Source organism: Athene noctua, chromosome 1 (genome assembly GCF_965140245.1).
Source record: "Athene noctua chromosome 1, bAthNoc1.hap1.1, whole genome shotgun sequence".
Classification (NCBI taxonomy): domain Eukaryota; kingdom Metazoa; phylum Chordata; class Aves; order Strigiformes; family Strigidae; genus Athene; species Athene noctua.
Genome location: NC_134037.1, coordinates 56,649,034 through 56,673,101, shown reverse-complemented (window position 1 = coordinate 56,673,101; position 24,068 = coordinate 56,649,034). Strand labels below are relative to the sequence as shown.

General features: G+C 43.5%; 1 protein-coding gene across 1 annotated transcript in view; it reads right to left on the bottom strand.

The window, feature by feature from the left end:
- DCBLD1 (discoidin, CUB and LCCL domain containing 1) overlaps positions 1–21,523 on the bottom strand; it is a 51,747-nt gene extending 30,224 nt beyond the window's left edge. Inside the window, exons 1-2 of the mRNA XM_074896194.1 lie at positions 21,162–21,523; positions 5,192–5,404 (exon numbers count right to left, since the gene is read on the bottom strand). Of these exons, the coding sequence (XP_074752295.1) occupies positions 5,192–5,404; positions 21,162–21,417 (469 nt within the window). The 5' untranslated portion in view covers positions 21,418–21,523. The remainder of the gene's footprint in view (positions 1–5,191; positions 5,405–21,161) is intronic.
- Between the last annotated feature and the right edge of the window lie 2,545 nt (positions 21,524–24,068).

Genomic DNA, 24,068 nt, shown 5'->3' with positions numbered 1-24,068 from the left:
AGAGGGGAGAGGATGGAGAGGGGAGAGGATGGAGAGGGGAGAGGATGGAGAGGGGAGTCTTTTTTTTGCTCCAACCCTGCCATGCACATGCACAGTCATAACCAGTGTCACCCTGCAAGGATGTGCCAGGAGATGAAAAGTTCTGCTCTATGTCCTTCTTTGCAAGATATGGAGCAGGTGGTGTACTCAGTAGATGTGAGTTGACAGAGTAGTCAGGATGAGACAGCCCTGTTATTCAACATTTAACTCTGTGTAACACAGTTTGACCTCAGGCTGAGTGGTAAGCATTTCTCATTTTAGGAAAAACAAATGTAACTTTCAGTTAGTGTTCCAAAGGGTTGCCAAAGACGGTGATAAAGTAAAGATAAAGGCATCCAAGTAGAGTCAGGCTGGAGAAGTAATTACAGTTTAAAAAGGGAGGGTCTGGGCCACCTGCACAGGCTGTAGGTCTGACTGCTTGACCTCAGGTGAGATCCTCCACTTCTAATATGGCTGTGGTTTTAGCCAAACCCAAAGACAGAAGCACAGCAATGGTTAGGAATTGTTAGTAAGAACTGTAGCTGTTTAACAAAAACCACAGAAAAATACACAATACACTTTATGCAGCTAAAAGGAAAAAAGAGTTCATTTGATTAAACACAGGCATTCTTTGTTGCATAAATCTTTCCAAAGCTGAAACCTCAGGATACTGCAACCACTCAGGTAAAACCCAACTGTTAGAAGAGTTTTGACTGTTAAGAAACTGCTTGACTTGATCTTCAGTAAGAACTTGTCTGGGCATTCCTCTGGATTTCCTGAAATACCAGAAACAATACTGTAATAACAAGTTTCCTTTGAGGGGTAAAAAAGAAACCTGGACACACCCTTTATTCAACCAAGACATTTATTACACTACATAATAAGGAAAGACTGGTTTGATGAATCCCCTCAAGTCATAATGCCAGGTAGGAGGGATCCAAAGGCCCTCAGTTCTCCTGCACTCCCCTGCCCCTGCCACACACACGTGTGCATACACACACACCTGCACACTCTCTCAGCAGCCATCAGACACTCATACATCATAAATGCTCAATTTGTCTAACAACCCTTACTGACTGGGTGAGGGAAGAAGAGAGCATTTTCAGTAATTTCTCTATTTCACACTAGTTACTGGCTGTAAATTATGCAAGAACAAGTTAACTGCACTAACTCTCCAAATTATTACTAGTCACTCAGCAGATCTGACATCCACCCCAGAGGAACACATCAACCTCCTACTGACTGCAAGTGAATGAAGAAGTAAGTAGGCACTTATCTCTTCTTTAATCTATCTCTCCAGTCAAGACTGATGATCATCTCACAAAATTAAGGGAAAAAATACTAAGCCATTAGTTGGGGAAAGAGAGGGAGAAAAGCAAGGAAAAAAAAAGGGTCAAAAGAGGTACAGAAATCTGATAAAGACATGAAAAGAAGCTGACTGAAAGCAGTTCCTGTCAAACTTTTAAAACATTTATGTTACACCTTCATAAGTAGTGCAAGTTTTGTTCTTGAGAACTAGAGGACCCACATGGTTAATCTTGCTTCCCCACATCCCTTTAACTAATTAAAAAATCAGAAGCTCTTATCAGAGCTCAGTATTTTTAATATGCTCAGATAATGCAATTAAGTCAAGAAGAAAAGCATTTCAGTAACGGTTGCACCTCGTCTATACCATGAGATCATGCTTCATATTAATTTTTATTCTAGATTCCTTTTGTGGGACAACATTCCCCCCCCATTTTCATGCAGTGCAAAGCTATGCCTTTGAAACAGAACACGATAATCTATTTCTCACAGAAGCAACACGTGCAAAGCTGTGCTAATATTTAAAGGTTTGTCAGACAAAGGTGACTCAGTTTCACCAAAACTGGTGTTAGACTACCTTTGCTGACTGATGATTAATATTTTCACATCTAAATCTGGATACAAATCTAACAGTTTGAAAGAAAAGGCTTGCTATAGTTCTTTTCCTCCAGTGAACACTGAAAAATGTAGTCTACAGAATAATAACTCTGAGATAGCGTTCAGCCACTTTGTGACTCCAGTTTTAGAGCTTCATTAAGATTATTTAAAGACCATCTTTTGATTGCAATATTGGAGAAATCTAAATGGAATGGCTGCCTTCACAGGTCCGTCAAAGCTGAGAAATGTCAAAGGTGAGAAGAATCATAGTGTCACGTTTGTGTCTCAAGTTGAGCAGGGAGGCTTCAGTAGATCGGCATACATAACAAGGTTACATGCTTTTTTAGGAAGGAATCAGATTCTATCAGTCTACAAATTTGAGGAATGCCACAAACTTGAATAAAACTTGCATGTAAGCGGTCTAACCTGTAGTCTCCGACTCACAAATGTGAAAAAATCAATGCCATGGCTAACATAAATCAATTAATCCATTCATTTGTATATAACAGCCTCTTTCCCTTACTGCACGGATCAGAAATATCCCAAAAATTAATTTAGTTACTCCTTGCTGTATTGCATAAATCCTAGCAGGTTACAACGATGAATGAATCACAGTTAAATGTAAAGACAACAGGTGGGAGAAATCTGAAAGGAAAACAATACTTTGTCATTTGAAGACTTGTTTACACTAATTTTATATTTACACACATAACCTACTGTTTTGCCTCTGACCAATTTTCTAAGATTCAGATACACTGCTCAATAGAAATTTGTATACATACCAACATTCACTCTGTTGTTTTCTGTAGAATTGAAGAGATCAGCATGGTATTTCAAACTTATGTCTCTTTGGACCTTATTGTCTTATAATTGCAAACCTCTTAAATAAGGTGTAAAGGCTGCTCAGCTAATATGAAACATCAGTAATATCCACACTGCCAGCTTCCATACTTAGCTTTTTACGTTTTCCTTTTTAAACTCAGGTCAAATACAGAAAACATGCAAAGATTTGTTGGTATTGCTCAGACGCTTTCAATGCCTGCATCTTTTCAACTCTCCATCATCCTGTGAAAGAAATTAAGTGGCAAAGGTCGGTATCTCCTTGGCTAAAGGGAAGATGTTGACCTGCCTGCAGACGTTCATGAAGAGGGGAGGGTTGCAAAGAGCAGATCTGGGCTCAGAAACAGCTACCTGAAAGGACACTTTACAGACTGAATGGATTTAGCAGTGCTTACTCTCAGACCTTCTTTTGCTTACACAAACACATATTAAAACCCAGAACTACAGCAAAACTATTGAGATGATTGACTTAGAGAAGCTCTAATCTCATCTATGATTTTCCTGTGCCTTTTAAAACACAAGTGATATCATGAATTTATGAATATAGCAACTATTTCCACACTGTTAATTCTGCATGGATTTACCTGAACGCAGAGCAGAGACTCTGTGGTATGCTATTGGGAAAGTCTGCAGTGAGCTGCAGACCACAAAAACCATTACAGATGGTATGTCTGCCTAAGCTATAAAACTTGTTTAATCAGATATGAGCAAAATCTGCTAATTGTGCAGTTCGTTACTGAGAATGCAAATTATAGTCCACATGCATCAGACATTACCAATCAGTTCTGAAAATGGGTGTGGGAATACTTTAAAGGAATTCATTATATGGATTTGATTGCATAATACACAGGTATTCTGTGTTTAGAGGCTGAATAACTGCAGGACTGAACTATGTGAAGTTGTCTTCAGGCTGATGTGTAAGGATCCAGAATTTCAATCAATATTTAAGCTTAATTTTTCACTTCAGAAAACAGTATCTTGATTTACCCTTGTTTCCTAGAAAAGCCTTTGATTAGAAATGTCAGGATAGCATCGATAAAAATTATTCAAAGATATGATAGGGCAATACTAAACACCTCTCTCTTACTGCCAAGTACAGACAGACTGCTTCAGGTGAACACAACTCATTACTTAGAGTTCTGAAATGAAGTAAACAACATAAAAAAATCCCAGCACACACAAACAGAGATGTTCCTTATGCCTCAAATCAAGCTCTATGCGATGCTTAGATATCAACACATCGCTGCCCATTCTTAGGGAAGGCTGTTTCAAAATGTAATACCTCCCCCACAAGAACAATAATTACCTTTACCTTCGTATGCAAGCAAGGATTTAATACCTCACTTGATCTTATCTTACTAGATGAGTGATAGGCCTATCATGGTTTATGAATGAAAGGCAATCATCCCTCTGTACTACTGAGATATCTTCTAAGTCCTCATCTTAGTACTGCATACTTTACTAAGCCAAGCAATGAGCTGGGTCATCTGGAAACCTGCAGAGGCTCTGCATAGCTCATCTCTTCATCGCCTTTTCCCATTGAATCCATTCTGCTTGTTAAGTCCAGTACAGCATATTCAGCCTCAGCTGACTGAAGGGCTACAGCCCACTCCCAGCAGGCAAAATTTTATGAATTGTCAATTCATGAGCTTATTCCTGCACTGTGGAACTCTTTGCAGCCCTGAATTTAAGTTCTAAAATTTAAGACTTTAAAGACTTCTGAAAAAGTGTGCACTGACTTGAAAATCAGTTTGACTCTTCTAGAGCAGATCAAACGTTTCAGCAACAATGGGCTGGGAAAACGAATTTGAGGAAGGCCTCTGGTTCTCCCTGGGGAGGATCCTGTTGTCGTTATGATTGTTTTAAGTGCACAGCTATAGCAGATTACTCACTTATCTTCCTGAGTGTATCTCTTACAGGAGGACAGACTGGCTGCACGCATTCAATATCTGCAAGTATTAAAGTCTGTACATTAGCAAAGGTTATCAGTGACTAATAGCTAGCAATAATGAAGGTTACCTCCTCTCTGAGCCCTGAACTGCCTAGGAAATAGAGACATGCAAGATCACTGACTCCAATTTCTCATCTTGTCTCTGTCTAGTTCATGAGCTAGCTCTTCCCCTACCCGAGGAGGGTACAGGGCTGACACAGACCCACGTCCTTGCTGTACCAAAGCCTTGACAGTACAGCAGTGGGGGTGCCAGAGCCAAGCACAAGACCCTATGGCCCCAGCAGCCTCTCTGTGGCACAGCACGGCAACATCCCCAGCCTTGGCAGGAGGTTGAGGAGCAACCGCCTCAGGTGCTCACCACACACGTGAATATGAAAAGGAAGAGGAAAGGACAAAGGCTGACACTTCCTGCATTTTGTTGAGCTTTTACTCAATATTTTACCAGTTCATCCATTGACCACTGCCTTAACTTTTACATACCATGCAATGTTGAAGAGCTCTGGATGGTAAGGTAGCTGGATTCGCATTTCTGTGATTCAATATCCAGGTCTCCAATTTTTAAGATCAGGCGTTTTCCCAGAGGTACTTGGATTTTCTTTTCACAAAGGGTGTAGTTTGGGTATGTCCCAGGGTAGTTCTTGGATGCCAGGGTCCCACTGTCTTGATACATCACCATGTGCCCACATCCATCCCCTGCAGTAGGAGAAAAAACAAGGAATAGAAACAGAACATACTCCTCAGTAAAAAATGTGTAAGAAAATACTGACCACATAACCATATCTCATGTGTGCTTCCACCTTTTAAAAAAGTACTTTTATAATACACCACCTCAGTTACACTGCTGTTGGAACATAGGTAACTAAAATACATACAGTCATATATCTCTTCTAAAGAAGTAGAAAGGGAGGTTGGAAACACTTATAAACTAAGATGTGCTTGTCAGTCCTGTACAGAGTCTCTCTGACTTTCTGTTTTACAGCCAAACACTGCTGAAACCCTGAAGATGCAATTCCACATGTAATAGGTAGGATCCTTCCTTAAATAGTTTTCTCCCAATTATCATTCCACATTTTATTTCCATAGAAAGAGCCATCAGAGGGTAACTGAATCATACATGAAAGCACAGACATGATTTAACTATGTACTATCACGGACCTGACTCATCTTACTTTCCTGTTGGTTTTCTTGCACCACTTACAGAACACAGAAAGCACCGGGGACAAAGCAAAGACACAAGAGGCACTTCAAAAGTGGGATGTGCATCGCTAATGGTACACAGGCTACTTCACAGTAGCCTGCCCGCAGATGTAAGCGCTGCTGCCTCCTTGCTCTAGGGGTGAGGGTAGGCACCTGCAAAGTGTGTTTCTGTGGCACTGTGTAGCAGCCAGCTTAGCTTTGGAGCCTTTCCTTGGTGGAGAGGTGTCTGAGGAGCAGCTGCAGCAGAACATAGGACAACAGGAAAAGGTACATGGAAATACACAGGGAGATGTGGGGACCGACATGGAAAACAGGAAGCATCCACGGAGGGGAAGGAAGCACGTATCAGATAAGAGACCTTGACTACTAAAAGAAGCAATTTTTACTGAAGTATTTAAAAGTGTACTAGTAATTTAAAATTTATATGTTAAAGCTTAAGCCATGACATTCTGTTGAATCTTCCAAATAATGGAAATTATTGCAACACTAGAACTAGTGCCATCTGTACATGCATACAACAGGCAGTCGTCAGTTTTAGGTCAGTTAGGGCATAGGCACTCTTCACGTAGGAGTCTTGTATACTGTTACCCTTTATCACTGCAAAACTGAAGCTAGTCCTAGAAGTGTTAATAAAATAAAGAATTCTGCAAAGCTAGGAATTCACAACGGTCACTTTAACTACCCAAAATTTTAATTTTGGAGATATTTTGGTTTAACTGTTTTGGTCTGTGCATTTTAATTACTATCTGAATTTCCTTCCACAATCACTAGGAGAAACAAACTTAAGGTTTGATAAGATTATTTAAAAATTAACTAGAAATGAAGTGTTGATAAAGAAACGTGCCATACCGGGGGTTGGGGGGAAGGTGGCACACTGCAAAGATAAGGTCCAAGCTATTAAACTTTAACTTCCTACTATATAATTCCACTGCCATTTCATCCAACTCAACTGCTTTTTCACAAGCAACAGCAGTTATTTTGTAGCCTTACTATTATTACTAGCTTTGTTGCCTGCTATTTAATTTTCTTGCAGGTTCATGCTTGGAATATAGGTGAATAGAAGACAAAAATCCAAAATCATATCACCATATTAAATATGTTTTTCCAGATCTGCTTGTTCACATGCTTTAAAAAAAATTAGGTTTTCCAGTTTTTTATCCAAGCACTACTGATTTCAGAATGCATAGGAAAATACCCAAGATGAAAGGCAAACTGGCCTCTTGAGCAAATCATCTTTTAACAGAAACTTTCTGCAACAGGAATAAAAATATAAGGAGCAATACAGTACATGAGCTATCAATTTCTGAACCCAGAGAGGGGTCCACATAGGTCCAGGCAGTGTAAAACCAGATCATTTCCAGCAGGACACAGGACAACCTTGCTGCCTGTGTAGCCTATTGCTGTGCAGTAAAAAAAGAACTGCCAGTGGCCTTTAATTTAAACTGCATATTTCTAACTGTAAGCATTTACTTTAGCTAGGCTGATGAAAATAAAGTAACTACAATCTGGAGCTTGGCTTGCAACCTATCCTTATTGGGAAAGAAATGGGAAAACAAAGGGAAAAGTTGCACAACCACAACAAAATGTCACAGGGATGAACTCCTTAAAATGAAAAGTCTAGTGTGCACATAGTCTTCATCTCGTTGGGCTATGCTGGCCTGTGTCACGTCGGTACAATCCCAAGGATCCTCTGTGGTACAAACTCTCCTCAAAAAGCTGAAAAGACATTGCTATCATAGCAAGACCCTGACAACTGTTCAGGTCACATTTTTGCAGAAAGTGTACAGGCAAAACTGTGCACCAGAGACCTCAGCCTGCCATCCTCCTCTGTTGAGGTTATACGAGGTCTTGTTCCCAGGGAAACTCCTTTTTTTAAAATCTGCCTTTGAGTCAGTGTTGAAACATATTAGCACCAGAACATCTTTTGTGCTAAGAAAGCATAAATGCTATTTTCCAACTTTTCACTGGTGGAGCATGAGCATTCAAACACTCCAATTGATCGAGAGGCAAGCGTGGCGTTGTCCTGCACCTGTAACGCCCCTTGCTGCCTCTGTTCTGCCTGCCTGCCTCAGAGGAAAAGATCACGACAAAAGCTTGTTTGTCACAAGAACTGAAGCAATGTCCAAAAAGTCAGACCAAGTCTTAGTAACTATTACTTCTTACAGAGAAGTCTGACTGAAGCTCTAAATTTTGAGTTTCTCAGCAAAATTACCAGAGCAAAGGAAAATCTTACACTGAAATTTGCTGCAAAATGCACCCTAGGGAAGCAGTCTGAAGGTATAAAGGGAGGTTGAATAAAACTCAGCATCTGATAATTCATTCAAAGAGAGATTTAATGACTGAATGTAGTAAAAAACTTATAACCCCACTAATATACCAAGGGCTCAGAAAAGGAGGCAAATTGTAATGAGTTCAAAACTTAGATATTCATTTGAAAATGTGACCAATACTACCATTAGCTTTGTTCTTATTATTTTCCACATAAAATATTGATTTTTCAGTAGAAATTTATTGGCCAAACCTCAAATAGATTTAGTTTAAAACACAACTGCTTGTCCGTATGAAAACTATGGTTTAAATACCTGATGTTGCACTCTTTTCTATAGGCACAGCTCTTCTGGCTGGAAATATGTGTATTCAGTTGGTCAGTTCAACTCAGTATTTCTTGCTAACACTAAATTTTCACTTAGCGTTACTTCTGAGAACCGCTTTCTATCACCCCATTTGGCAGTCCTGTCTCAGACATCCAGGTTTCATCACTTCTCACTGGACAGGAACAAACTCTTTGAGCACATGGTACTCAGCAGCCAGAAAGTCTAAACACACTTAGTTTTATTAATAAAATCTCCCCTCAGTACCAGGACTTGCTAAAAGCACATCAAACATTCTTTGTAAACTGAGTTCCCACAGACATTTGAATCAAGATCAAGATCGTGGTCTCCGGATTGCGGGCGCCTGCCTGTTGGCCTATGCACAGGTTGTACCGAAGATCACAGAGTGCTGAAATTAAGGCTGTTTACCACAGATAAAAATAGTCTCCTATGGCAGACGTTGGAAATAACTCCCCAAGAAGCGAGAACCATGACTGGCACCTTCTGCCACAGCAGCGGGCACACCACTTGCACCTTGCCCTCTCTAACACAGTGCTCTCTCTGAGAGCAGTTTATGCATTTAAAACCAAACCTGAGACTGCACCAGAAGACACCAGTGCATGTCCCTGCAGAGAGGGTGAGAGGAGGTACCAGGTGGCTGGCAGGTAGTACCATTTCCCATCCTCAGACATGTACATGATGGATGTGTGTGGGACGAAGTGAAGGAGTATCTCCAAGCAGCTGTGTCAGGGCTGAGTCTGACCACGGCTACTGGACACCTCCAGGATCTAACCTGTCCAGAAAGGACGTAGGTGATGAAATCCATGCCCATGAACAAGCTCCAGCCTCACACTGTGAGCTGCCCCAGATACAGCCCCTGACAGATACTGTGGCTTTAGCAAAATGGTGATGGTTCCAGAATCAGCAGAGTCAGAAATCTCTGAAAATGATGCTGGTTCCTTCAGGTACCCTACTGTCACCCAAAACCACCTGGGCTAGGCTTACTCCCTCCTCCCATCTCTTCCTAAGCCCAGTACACAAACTGAGCCCTGGCCTCTTGCTCCTCTGCACCCCAGGCTTTTCCACCTCTTGCTCACACGCACAATGTGTGCACAGCACCTTTATCCAAGCACTCAGCACATCGCCCTCTGAGTTAGGGAAGAGGCTACAGTTTTTCAAGTAACTGCTATAAAAAGTTTCCATGTGCTGCACCTTCCACCAAACATGTTTATACCGTCAACTAAAAAATGGTTACATAGCAGGGTATCAAAGTGCGTTTTCAAAAGCATTGCTACAATATCCTGGCAGCAAACAGCTGCCTTTTTCATCCTTCTGATTCACCCTCACTAAGCAATTAATAATGGACTTGGACTCACTCCAGTGCTAAATACATGTTATACTTAGGCATGCTCATGTACACAGCCAGCCGCTACCTGCCCTCCTCCACCCTGCCGTGTGAGTCCCAACCGGCACCAGCATTTCTCTCTCAGCCTCTCTGGCTGCAGACTCCCACTACCTGCTGCCCCTTGGCTGCCAATCTCTTCCCACTGGGACAAAGACCCCCGAAGCAACCTTAGTTCCCTCTCTGCTTCATCTCTCCTAGTTTGACATCCTTTTGCACACCCACCTTCATGGTGATGCCCGGGACAAGGTGTGCTCCCCCGACCCTGTGTGGAGGCCAGAGCACAGAGCTGGCGGGGGGCTGCCGGCCTGTCCTTCCTTCCCACTCCTCCTTCCCTTGAGAGGAGAGAGCAGAAAACTGAGTTTGTATACCTATATTTTGGATTCAGCCAAAAATTGGCATTTTTTTAAGAGCCAAAGCTGCAAATGGACACAGCCAAAGTGAACAAAATGACACTGAGTTGAGGCTATGGCTTTGCAAGCTCTGACAAGAAGCCCCATGAGGAGAAATGAGATTAGTCTCGTCTTCCACATTGCTTTCCCTGAAGTAATAGCTACAGCTTATTAAAAGATATAGTAATAACTCGGTCAAGAAGGAGTTCTGTGCCTGTGTTTGAAAGAAGATTTGAGTAATGCGTAAGAACAGGTAAGTACCTAAAAAAGAAATCAACTCTTTCCAGTCAAACCTGGGCCCAACCTGGTCACGTGGGATAAGAGAAATGACCAGGGAAAATGCAAGTGTTTTTGCCAGATGCCATCCAAATCCACTGGTGTGGTCTATCAACATTTTAAGTTTTCATACAGCTACTCTGACCTCCATCACTAACAGAATTACGCACACTACAAACAAACGCGTTTGTACCTTCACTGCTTTATAAGGTGATGAAGCAAAACCATGAGTTAAGTGCTTCATTTCTAACTTTTCCACTGCAGATCTGGGTCAAGAGCATCAGCTCTTTACTGCATCAATGTAACAAAAGAGAGACCACCACGCAACCAGTTCCTAAACCCATCACTTCTCCAGAGAACGACGAAAGATTATCAGACCTCTGTGCTTTTCCTGGCAGCGGGCCCAAGCAGGTAACAAAAACAAAGGGCAACGTCATGGGTCTGAGACATCGCTGGGCAGACGAGTACCTCCAGTCTTCCTTCCTGCTGGCACTGGGACCCCAGAGCATTATGGGGGGCGGGGGGTGACCATGCATTTGGGGATTTCACAGACCACCAATTTCAGGGCAGATGCCATTTACACCAGTTGAGCAGCTGGCTGAGCCCTGTGTCTACAGAGGTATATAAATCCACAGACATTTTTTTCAGAAGTCCAGCTTTAAATTCTCCACAATATTTTGTGGATACAGCAAAAACTATTCTCAAATAATGAAAGAAACTACTGAAAATTAAGGCAAGTCTATAATCATCTGAAAAAACAGTGACTGCAATCTTCCGTAGCCTTTAAATTAGTATTATTAATATCTTTTCGAGGGAGGAAGTCTTCCACTTTGCAGTATGCCCTACTGCGAAATGACAAATAAATAGTGTTTAAACTTTTCCTTTGCATTTCATTTCAATTTGTTCGACTCCACTAGGTTCCCAGAAAACATTTTAAGCCCTGTGCTGCAGCAGTTCCTCAGGACACCCATTTTGTTACCCAGGCTAACCAAGCAGTGGCTGGGAGGAGGGCCAAGAGCAGGAAGGGAAGGTAGAGCAGCAGAAGAAACAAAGGAACACTGTGGAGTGCTGATTTCGTTGCCCAAATTATTTACTTACCAACTTCAAAGGGATACAGAAGGAGAAGGAGGTCAAACCAACCCACAGCGTGTTTTTCCCTCTTCTTCACAGACATTATTACTGTAATGTCCCTCTTAAAGTAGGAACGAGAAAGCAGCAAATGATCTCCAATTGGTTCCACACTGGCTCCATAAACCACAAATTCCCACCACGTGCCCAGCAGTGACCTCCCCCAAGACGTCCAGCCTGTGGCTAGGGGCTGGCCTTCCTCAGGGGGCTGGTCTTCCTCAGGGTGTTCCCTGCAGCCAGCCTCAGGAGATGCTCTGCCTCAAATGTATAAGAAGTTATTTTAGTAACCAGTTGGATCGCCATCATCAAGTATAGAAAAAAATCCCTGACAACCATTCTAAGTGCCTTATCTAGCGAAGCAGCTTATGACCATACTGCCATTTCTCAAAGATTTTTAGCAATTGCAGGTACAGACATATGCCAGTAGCTGGGGAGATCTTTCCAGCTGTGCTAACCTACATGGCAATGACTTTGCTGGATCGCCACAAATAGCCTGGGCAGCCTTTACTACCCCAAAACATCTCATCTTTGAAGAAGTTCGCAAAGACCTGATGAGACCTGAGATGTTATTTATTTAGCTGGTAAAATGTCAAACAAAACCAGAAATTCCCTCAGAGCAATTTCTTCAGTCACCAGGAAGCCATACTCCCCCGAAGAGGGACCTTGACACTCAGCATACAGCTTTGCAACCTTAACAAATAGAGTAAATCTTACTTAAACTAACACAGATGTGAACCAGAACCTCACACAATTAAACTCTTCCAGTTTTACTGTATCCATAAAGACTTCATTAATTTTGCTGCTTAATCAAATATCTTTCTGGAGAGCAACCATCTCATCTGCATATACATCTTAGAGACTTGTGTCAGGATGAAACCTAACACTACCCGACTACATTTACACATTAGACCTCACTGACAAGAAGATTCGGATTAACATAGAAATCACAGTGCCCAAAGGACAGAATGGCAGTTACAGCCTGGTAGTCCCTTTCTATGAATTATTTATGAGGACACAAGATTAAGAAATTGCTGCATTCTGTAAAGAACAAGATCCTGCAACACATAAAGGACAAGGTTTACACAAAAATGTAAATAGCATCATAGAGTTTTCTTGCTTTGCTTCTACTAAATACCCAGAAGTAGTAGAAAACTAGGTTTGCCTTTGCTTTTCAGGATCACTATCTGGTTCCATCACAATCTGTGAAAGACAGACAGTACAGGAGTACATGTCAAAAATAAGTGTGTTTTAGTCACTGCTTCCAGGACTTAGGCAGTATACCCAAATGTAGCCCTCCAGAGAAGCGAGTTTCAGCACTGGAATTTGCTTTTCAGCACTCTAAATACAGCACTCTCAAGCCTGTGGGTGTGAGAAAACTTCTGTGCCTTTTTAACTGCTGCAACAAAAGAGATTTGTAGTTTTTTATTTATTTATTTATTCCCTGCATAGCTGCATTTAATATTTGTGAATGCTTTTCTTTTATGGTTGTGGCATATTGCTGCAATTGACCACTTCAACATTTTATTAGCTTGTGTGTTTTTGGAAACAGAAAAGAGAATGGAGCTACACGTTTATGGAAATTTCAGAGCAATCTTAAGCATAGGGTCCCCTTTTTGCAAAAGGAAAGTTGATTTTTTGTTTTCTAACAAACACCTACCTACTTTAAGATACACATCCACATGACGCACTTCAAGTGCAGAGATGCTGAAAAGGCACCGAGTTCGTTGCCTAAGCACTTGTTACAACTGTATGCTCAGAAGGAACCTTGAAGGACTAAATAAATGGGAAGACAGTCGTGCTCCTCCACCAGCCACCCATGAAGAGTCACACCACTCAGGACCCCAGTGAAGCTCCAGTGCTATAAAGGCTATGGGGAACAAATATCCCACAGAGAGGGACTTCTTCCCTGTCCTTCTGCCCACAGCATCCCAGCAATGTGGCAGGGACATGGGGCGACAGCTGGAGATGGAAACCACCACCCACTCCATGCTAGAGTCCCTCTGGGTTGGGGGGACATTGTGCCATTAGGGCATCTCCTCTTGATTCTGCTGATCTGGGCAAACATGCAGTTGGATTTCAATTAAGGGCTTTTCAGGCGAAGTAGGAAATGCTAATCTTAACTGAGAGACATATCATATATATGCAAATTGTTTGCTCTACTTTCTCCATCTGTTTTTTTCCCAGGTTTTTCTCTTTGCTATGCTATACTGGAGATTAACTTACAGTATATAGCACCAAATTTGGACTGTGTGGGAAACATATGCTGCAAGCTCAGGGCCAGACTCGAATATTGGGTTGCACAGGAATAGGCATATTCACAGCAGTGCTAAGGACTGACAAACCCACAGGGACAGGGAATGCAGAGACACCAGGGTAAGGAGAGGCTGAAGCGGAGCTGTTCCAGTTACAGTAGCAGGTGGGAAGGCAAGATTTCAAAACAGCTTTAATATGGGTAAGAGGAAGTGGATGAACATGATAGAATTAAACCGCTACCACCCTTTTTTTAATATGCAATTCCCTTGTTAGTGTGATACAAGTTAGGCAAGATCAACAGTTATCAGTGATTAAGGGTGGTCTTTTTTCTTGAAATCAAACCTGTCCCGGCTTACTTGAAAAAAAACACACATTCACCTTTTTTGTCTGTATGCCTAGGTGAAATATGTGATGTGTTAATAGAAGAGGCCGACAGAAAGCACGCCACTTTTCTCAAAGCAAATTATGCAAACCCCCCATTATCCACAAAGTATAAATTAACAAATATCTCATGAGAAAATTAATTGGTTTGTGATGGAAACAATTATTGCCATTTATTAGCAAGATGCAATTTTCTGTTTTGCCTTTTAACTCAGTCAACCCAACTTCTAGGAAACTAGCTATTTCCTCCATGGTTACTGCAATCTAACATAAGTGGTTCCTTACAGCTCCAGTAGAAATGGAAGCAAAAATTAACTGAACTAAGATGAAGATACAGCCAAAGAGCTACAATAAGTTTCTGACCCAGAGCATTAAAAGCAAAAATGCCTTTTTTCAGTACTCTCATGCAACCAGCCTGCCTGATACTTGTCATCAAGGTATTAACCAGAATAGTACACTCAGAGGCTCTGTAAACCAGGAAATGTTGTGATCTCTGTTTCATTGTGGTTACATATAGTTGCTGTGAAATAGATTAGAAATTAAAAAAATAGAAAGGAAAGCAGCCACACCATTACTTAAGTACTATAGTGTTGGCTGTGGTGCTGTATGATCCACATCATCGTTTGGTGATGCACAGTGTCATTTCTGTCTCTTCTTTGACAATATGAGACTGCATAAAAGGTATTTGCAAATGAGTGTGAAAAATAGCACAGAACAGAATGTTTTATGCCACCCTATGTACACCACATACCAAAACTCCATAATTTCATTTTATATGACTGGATTTTTTGATTAGCAGTTTTATCAAACAATCATGTTCTCAAGTTTTGAAACAGGGTACATCAGAGAGGTATGAACAGTCTTTCACTCATCTCAAGAGTGAGTACCTCAGTGTAACTGCTCAATTTGATACAGTATTATTCTGCTTTCCATGTAGAGATCACACGGACTGAATTTCTAAAAAAAAAAAAAAAAAAAAAAAAAATTCGTTTTCAAAACACAAGCACTAGCACTTGTTGAAAATCAGTATGTTCTCAGATACCTGTTTTAAGGGCCACGAGTTTAACTATGCCTCTTCTGTCTGTGACAAAATACTTAATAGATCAGAAAGTGCTGACTTTTTCTTGGGTTCAAAAACGTTAACACTTAAACCACCCAAGTACTCATTACATGTAGCATGATACTTCCTATTACAGTTTATCTACTGAAATTCTGTTCTAAAGCCTTCAGCTCTGTGGCTCCCAGTCATCTCAACATCAATTCCCCTGTACCATGCAGACACAAGAAACATGAGATAATAGAAACCCCTGGCTTTGGGAGCAAGCTGAGGCAACAGGGAGGGCAACAGCTCCAGTGTCAGCCATGGACCTTGCTGCCAAAGCCTCCCAGAGAAGGAGGAGGACCCACAGGATGCTTGAATTTAGTTCACAGGTAAAAATATTTTTTTCCATCCCTTCAGACAAAATGAACCTTTTTTGTTACAAGCTTCTGTTACAAATGAAGCACAGCTGACTATTAAGTGAAAACAACCACCAACACAGAACTGGTGTGGCACCAGAGCAAAATACAAGTAGTTTCAGGCAGAAGCTGCATGTTTCCCTTCTGCGCAGTTACCGCAGCTGCAACAACAAGGCTCAGGCATGTAACAAAGCCATTTTGTTTGGATGGGTGAAGAAATCCACCTATGTTCCCAGTGTTTTGAGGTCTCTCCTACCACACCATGAAGAAAAGTTTTGTTTGATTTCTGACAGGACACACAGGCCTTTGTATAGCATGAGGGATCGCATCCAGAATTCCCCATGTGTTTTTGTAATTTGAAATAAAACAAATAAACACAATTTTTATTCAGTAGACATGAACATCTGGAAGATGACATCAACATGACTTCAACTTTAATGTCAAAGCGTTAGACTGAAATCCAATATCGTTGAACAATTTGTGGTAGAGGTGCCAGAAAGTTGAACATCACAGATTAAAACTGTGATGGAAACAAGGTTTCTGCAGCAGCTGTGGGAAGAAACAACGTTTTAAAGCTTTACTAAATGACTGATGAACATTACTGTAATTACAGTAGCAGCTTGAGCCTAAATGTGTCATTAAATATCAAAATGAAGAATCCAGTTTGTAGAAGGCCTTGGGTCTGCATTTCTAACCTTGCCCTGATCTGCTTTCACCACTTGTTCTCCTGTCCCTCTTCATGGTGCATGAAAACACCTTTACTGAAGCCTTCTGGAGATGGGCAAAGACAGCACAGCCTGGGCACGCTCATCCTTCCCTCTGCCTATGTGGAGGAGCAGCACGGAGCTGCTGCACAGGCAGCTGCCACCACCAGACAGCAGCCCTGTCCCATCAGGGAAATGGAAATAATGAGTAGGATTGCACTGGGACTGGAAATCCTGCTCAGGGAGGATGAGAAAGTCCCACCACCACCACCAAACTAAGCCTTCACATCTTAGAAGGAAACTCCTCAGAGGCAAGTTCTGGCTCTGTCAAAAGAAGAGACAGGGAGGGAGGGAATGAAAGACCAAAACGTTTCCTCCTAACACTCTCAGCTCCCAGGCTTAATTATACAGGATCAACAATTCTAACCATAACTACTGGCAGCCTCTCTATGTGTAAGCATCCAGCCAACCTCAAAAATGTGGCTTTTGCACTCACACAATTTTCACAGACAAAAATCAGTTTAATTAGTTCATCATTTATTCTTAAAGCAAAAATGAAGATATCTATATACTCTTAAAACTGTCCAAACCACTATCCTTTTTTATTTAAATATCACTATTAGATTGTCCCACTTTGAGTTTCCTAGTCCCAGCTGTAATGCTAATTAAACCTTTTGGGGAAGTTGTGTGCTCATTCTTATGCATTGCTATTAACATTTTTTTATTGCAGATAGTTAGGATCCAACACCATTCTACTGAATCCAGTCAGAAGGATTTTATTTTGATTTTGTCTGGCTTGTTTTATTCTTAGCAGATGGTGCAAACTCATGTCTTGATAAGTGCATGCCACAGGAGAGCATCAGATATGATACAGCTGGCCCCAAACTACAGTGGTGTGTCTGCTGAGGACTTCAGTGACCACCACCACTCAAGACCACGCTCTTGGGCATGGTATGTTAGCTCAGATGGGCTTTCAAAACTACACTACTTCTGCTACCTGAAATGGCTTTGAGGCATCTCTATACAGTAGTGTAAACAACCTCAAAGTTGGTGTTTTTCAAAGTATTTTTTACTGTGCTACTCATGTAGCTCCAGTGGACTAAAGGCAGCAGTTTCAATAAACATAAATGGATGTAGATTTGCATATGCAAATCAACAATTTGCATGAAATACGATTCAAGAGCCATGCCTGTTACGTGCGTGTGCAGGTAATAACTTTCCTAAGGTATCTTTTTCTCCCTCCTTTGTCAGTGAGACTCCCAGTGGCCTCCCTGTCTCTGATTTTGTTTGAAACACGTCCCCTGCTAACCTAAAGAGAAGTACATATAAAGGGCTTAGAGCTATTTATAGCAAAGTCTGTGCGACTGAAAACATTGCAGTTTTCATGTGGTGGGTACACACACTGCTTATGAACTGCAACCGGAAAACTGTTGCCTCCCTCTTTAGTGATTCCAGTCAGCATTCACGAGGCAAGACAGAGGGAGCCAAGGAAGGAAGAAGACATAAGGACAAAACGCAAACAAACTGAAAATTTACCAATCTCTTATATTCAGAAAACAGAGGGGTGTGCGTGTAGGTACAAGAAAGATTAATCTCTATCTGCATTTCAAAATGCTGGAAATGGGCATTCAAAGTGATTAGCATGATGTCACCAATATTCTTCAGTAGGGGTTTTGTACAAGCCCCTGAGAACAGTCATAATCTCTCACGATTACTGCATATGCTGTTGTCACATTAAATAACAGCCTTGCCTCCAAATGTCTAAAAGTCTACTGGCCATCAATTCTTCCCACTGGGCATTGGGCTCAACTGTCAACAGACCCAGGAATACTGCAACCGAAGTTCACATTCAGATGCTGATCTGCAAATCCCACTTGGGACTAAGTTCATTGCTGTGCTTTATTTGAAGTGAAACTAAGTGAGTTACAGCAAGAGCAGTGGCTTAAATCTTGTTCTTAATAGAGTAAAATCCCCCTTTCTCTTACACCTTCCTACAACCAACCAACCCTTGGACCTGTTTCAAGACCTACTGGCCATGAAATGTAACAGAATACAGGCTCAGATTCAACTCCGATTTAGATATCTGCTGCCCACAATTACACGGTTCAAGGTCCTGCTCAATGAGACCAGAAGACAAACCAGAAAAGAGTGAAAGGCAAAGATACTGTGTTGAGGTTTGCCTCCCTTCTGCATTGGGTTCGAACCACTGGAAGGAGATTTTGAAAAGAGATACCAGATCAGGCACAGCTGTGTGAGGTTGGCAGGCTGGGAACAAGGTATATTTTGTAGTTGTCAGCAAAGAACTGGCAACAGAAACCACAAGAGAAGTTAAGCTTAGCGTACAGCAGAATAAAAAGAGAAAAAGAAGAACCTTTTATTATAAATCCCAAAGCTATTTATTACTCATGCACAGTCATAGATGTGATATTTGTCCCCAGGTGAGACCTACTAAGCTTATAAATATGTTTTAATTAAAATCAGTTCCCTAAACGCTCAGCCTTTCCCATCATCATTCTATGAACAACAAAATTCCACATTTCATATATGTTCTTGGACAACACACACATTTAACACATTTTCAAGAGCAGAAAAAGAGCTGACACCTGGGCTCTGCACAGTCACACTCAGATACGAGGCATGATATAAAGTAACCAAGCCACAGTGAAAAAAAGGGGCCTTTCCTTTATTTAAAACTTAAGAGAACAGAAGCTGCAACAGCAGCTTCATCCTTGTTCTGTAGCAACCCTCAGGAAAAACTGAAAAGGAAGGCGAGATGGTCATGAAAAAAGCAGGTTAAGCAGCCAGCTCATGAGAAGCCAGAAAAATGTACTACTTTATTTTTAAAAATGAGTATTTTTAAATCAATATATTTAAACAAGCGCATCTTTCTTTGAACCAGCTGGTGGGAGACACCAGTGGTGACAAGATACAGAATTAGCTGAAACTCAAGCCTGATTCACTCTGGCAATCCTCTTGCTCCATTGCAACTTTTAAATCAAGTCAAGAAGCCTGTGTAACAGGAAGTTTGTATCCACTTATCTCCTTTCTCCACTGGTGCATCTTGGAACACTTAGCCCCTAATTTATAGGGCAATATCAATAAACAAACAAATAGAATAGCTGCCCCCTAAGGAGAAAGGAAAGACGCATCAACATCTCTCCTGCTTTCTAGACACCGGACATACTATATTGTAAAGTTGAGTTCTGTCCAAAGAGAAACAGGCAAAACATTACCTGCGTTTCCATGCTGTTGGTTTTGATAGTAGAAACATTTTTAACATGCATACAACATAATTGATTTGGGAATACAGACAAGGAGTAGGATTCATACTTACTACTTTGTGCCACTGTATGCACTAAAACCCCCTGAAATTCCAGCCAACTTACTATTTATTTCTGACTCTTCAAATTACTTTCTCCTTGATGTCATCACAAACATCGGTGAGGAAGGAAACAAACAAAAAAACCCCACACGAGAATACTGACGAAAAGAGGGATTGAGGGAATATTTTTTCTTTGCTACATATGTGTTTCCTGGAACATATCAAGTTGGAGTTTCAAGACGGGGAAACATATTGAGGGCAGAATAGCAAAGCTGGCATGAAGCTGGCAAGTGGAAAGGCGACACAACCCATACCAAATTCTCCCTTCTGTGAGGATCTGGATCAGAAATCTCCATTAATAGGAAGTTATAGGAAAAACAGGTATAAATCAGCCAAATAAAGTACTTTGTACCACTGCCTGGATGAAATGCTAATGCACAGCACTGTGTTCTGGAATTTGCAGCCAAATCGGAACATTAATACGGCGACTATTAATTTATCCGAATGCTCTGTCAAGCTCATCATGATGCTTAATTTCCAGTGCTAACTATCTTACCAGTAGCTGTCAGTGAACTCTTCTAAAATGGATGCATCAGCCCATGCAATGCCACAGCCAAAAGGTTCCAACTCCTCGGTAGAAGACAGCTGTACTAGTAGTTTACACAGGAAGCTTAACGTGAGCCGCATAAAAACACCGAGTCAAGAAGGGAACGGTACCTGGGCCCTAATTTCAACAAACAGCACTACCACAAAGGGCTTGCAAGGTCCCCTTCAGATCGCTACAAAGCCTTGTCCCAGCAGGAGTAAGGGCATTTCTCCTTCTCAGCGAGGCAGTGGGCGAGCCTGCACGCAGCTGTGGGGCAGGGGCTGCCGGCCCCGGGCCCCGGCGGGGGCAGAGCCGGTGCTGCCGGGGGGCCCAGCGCCGCCCGCCGCGCCCGCCGGGGCTGACGAGGCGCGGCCGGAGCCGGGCGCCCAGCTGGCAGCGGGAACGGCCGGAGCCGCTCCCTGCCAACTTGAAGGAGACTTTTTCTTTTCTTTTTTTTTTTGTAAGTCAAATAAGTGGAGAAAAAGTCCTAATTACCGAAAGATCAAGAAAGCCGTAGTATATATTTACCGTAAGGCCGGTTACCACTTTAATCTCGCAGCTACTCAGACACGGGGATAAACCCGGCGAGGATTAACCAGGTCAACTATATACAGCCCTGAGAGCAGCTCAGGCTACGCTCCCGCGGAGCAACAAGGCGAGGACGGCGGGCACCCTCCCCGCCCCCCCCGCACACCCCCCGCTGCCCCCGGCGCAGGCTGGACGCCCCGGGGGGGCCGTGCCTGCCCCCCCCCCCACTCACCCAGCGTCTCCGCCCGCAGCCAGAGCGGGGCCGAGGCTCCGAGCAGCAGCGAGAGCAGCAGCGAGGGGGCGGCCCGCGCCCCCCCGGCGGGGCCCATGGCTCCGGCTCTCGGCGGGGCGGGCGAGGCACAACTTCCCCACTTCCCTCCTGCTCCTTTCTCTGCCTCTCCTCTTCCTCCTCCTCCTCCTCCTTCTCGCCGGGGCGGCTCCGGGGCCAGCCCGCTCTGCCGCGGCGGGGGGCGGCCGCCCCCCGGCATCCCTCCCCCGCGCAGGTGTTGGGGCGGAGAAGGGGCCGTGCGGGGCTGCCTCCGGCCCCGCGCCCCGCCGGTGGCCGGGCTGCAGCGCTGCCGCCTCCCGCCTCCCCAGCCCGGGGCTGGGGGTGGAGAAAGGAAGCGGGAGAAAGGGAAGCGCCACTATTCCCATTGGGCTGCAGCGCGGGGTACCTCCTCCTCCTGCCGTGGACCGAGGGGCCGGCTCGGCCCCACCGCCTCCTCCCTCCTCCCTTCCCCTCCCCTCCCCTCCCGGGTGCTGCCTCTCCCACCCACAGCTGCTCCGGGGCGGCTGCATCGGTGCGATGGGGTCGGGGGGAGAGCTCCCCACGGCTGGGGGCTCCCCCAAACCCGCGTAGCCCCGAGCATCGCCTGCGAACCCCCGAAGTTGGCAGGCTGTGTATATATAGCACGTATATCTATCTCTATAAAGACACATATATTTTTAAGCGAATAGGGCTATTTTGCCGTTTCCGGGCTAATTCCCAGGCGGCTGCCCCGGCGAGGAGGGGCGCGGTGGTGTCGCGGGGTGCCCGCGGTGGGGGGCGGACACGAGTGGGGCCGGCGGGCACGCAGCGGGACGGGACAAACGGGAGCGCCGGGCCCCTGCAGCGGGGCTGGGGCCGTGTTGGGGCTTCCCGCTCCCGTAACCTGCCCCCGGGGCGGCATCGCCACGCAGGGGTGCAAAATGCGCCTTTCAAGTGTGCGAGCTTTTGTGCGTTAAGACTCCGAGCTGAATTAATGACGGATTTGTTCTTGAAGGATGCTGTGGGCAGCTCTCTGTGCGGGCGGGACGGGCTCAGGAGCCGGGCTCTGGAGAAGAGCCGTGGCACAGGGGAACCGCAGGTGCGGGGTGAGGAAGGGGCTGCGGTACCAGCAGCTCGTACGTTGAAGAGGCCCCGGCCGTTGGCCTTTTGAAAGTATGCTGGAGAATTCCGAGTAGGCTGGCTAACTCTCTACAAGCCTTTTCAGGGATGGGCTGTACTGAGGTGGGTAGGTTCGCACTGCTGGCAGGTCAGAAATACTGAGCTGCTATGCTGAAGTATGTAACTAACTTGCATGTCCTAGAGACAACTGATAATTGTTAGATTTTATAGTATTTTAGAACAAGTCAAGTTTAGTAAACCTTTATTCTAATCGAGCTCTTGTTTTATAAGTGTTAATGTCTGTTTTTTTAACTTTTCAGACACCATATGTGATCAGGCGTATTTTTTACCACGTACCGGGTACATTGCATTCTTGGTACATGTCTTTAACACTGGTTTTTAGTATTTGAGACTTGCCCCTTCTTTGCAAAGGAGAGTTTGAAATCTAGACTAAAACATTAGACATATTGTAAGGCAAAGCATTCATTACTGCAGCAGTTTAGCAGTCAGACTAATCCTCACCAGACCTTGTCAGCAAATCCCAGTGTCCTTCTGGCTGAAGGAGGTTGTGGTGGGTCTCTCCCTTCAAGACCCTGAAGGCTGAGAGACTTTTAAAGAGAAGTATATCCATGTGAATAAAAGTGGCCTGCTCCTGTCTTTGTCTTGCAGTTTGTCAGAAACAAATGCATACAAATGAGGGTGACTGTGGAGGGGAAGGGCTGAGAAAGTCAAACTCTGCGACAGCCTCAAGACTGGATTTAAAAAGAATACAGAACTGGTGAAAATGTTGTGCTCAGAAAATAGCTTCTTCAATGCCAAATACTGGTTCAAAACCTACAAATGACACCCAGCATAAATGAAAGCTTGAGGGGGAGAAATAAATAGGACAATATAGATTTTGCAAAACATATGTCATCTTTGAAACAGCTGCGGTTATTGAAAAACAATATAACAACGTAAGAGCATGCATTTTTTGGTATCAGTCTCAGTGGGCGATCAAAACCAGTCAGTCATACTTGGGCTGGTACTGGGAATTGTACTGCTTTGCATTCCATCAACTGAGATTTAGAATATATTCTTTAATAATAGTGCCAATTTTTAGTTGTATTTGTTAAGGGTCATCATAAATATTGGTCAAAAAGGCCTGCAAGGCAATTCCAAGTAACCTTACATAGGCAGTGCTGCAATAAACTGGGTCTGGTGATCCTGGGCAATTTAATATGCAAAAACCTCTGCCGCGGTGCTTGTGCTGAGCACAATAATGTTGTGAGTGCTGAGCTCTCAGCAGAATCTGGGTAGTTGGCAATTGGTACAGGAAAGTGAGCAGCCTTAGAAGGCCAAAAGAGCTTTTGCCTGTCACACACCTTTAGGAGGCTCATAAGGAGGAGGAAGGCGGGCTGGCAGACACTGGGAAAGGAAGCCTTCTCCTTCTCCTGGGTGCTGAAGGTTTGGCCATGCCCTCTGGGACAGGTAGCTAGAGAATAATTCCCTTCACAGTTATTTTTATTCCAACTATTTGTAGTAAACTGATAAGTCATGCCCTTGAGGCTGGGGCTGTAAAAAAATCTGGGAGTGGTGTTCGTATTTCTTTCATGATTGTTGAAGGAGTTTACTGTCCAGGAGAGCACTGGTGTAAGGAAGGGCCGGCAGGCTGCCTTTTCAATCTTCTCACCACTCTGGGCTCAGCAGGAGCTGGTTGCTTGTCCAAGGCCGCGTGTTTCCTGTTGCAAATGTGTATAATGCTCAGGTGGAAACCCTGCACTTCTTCCAGAA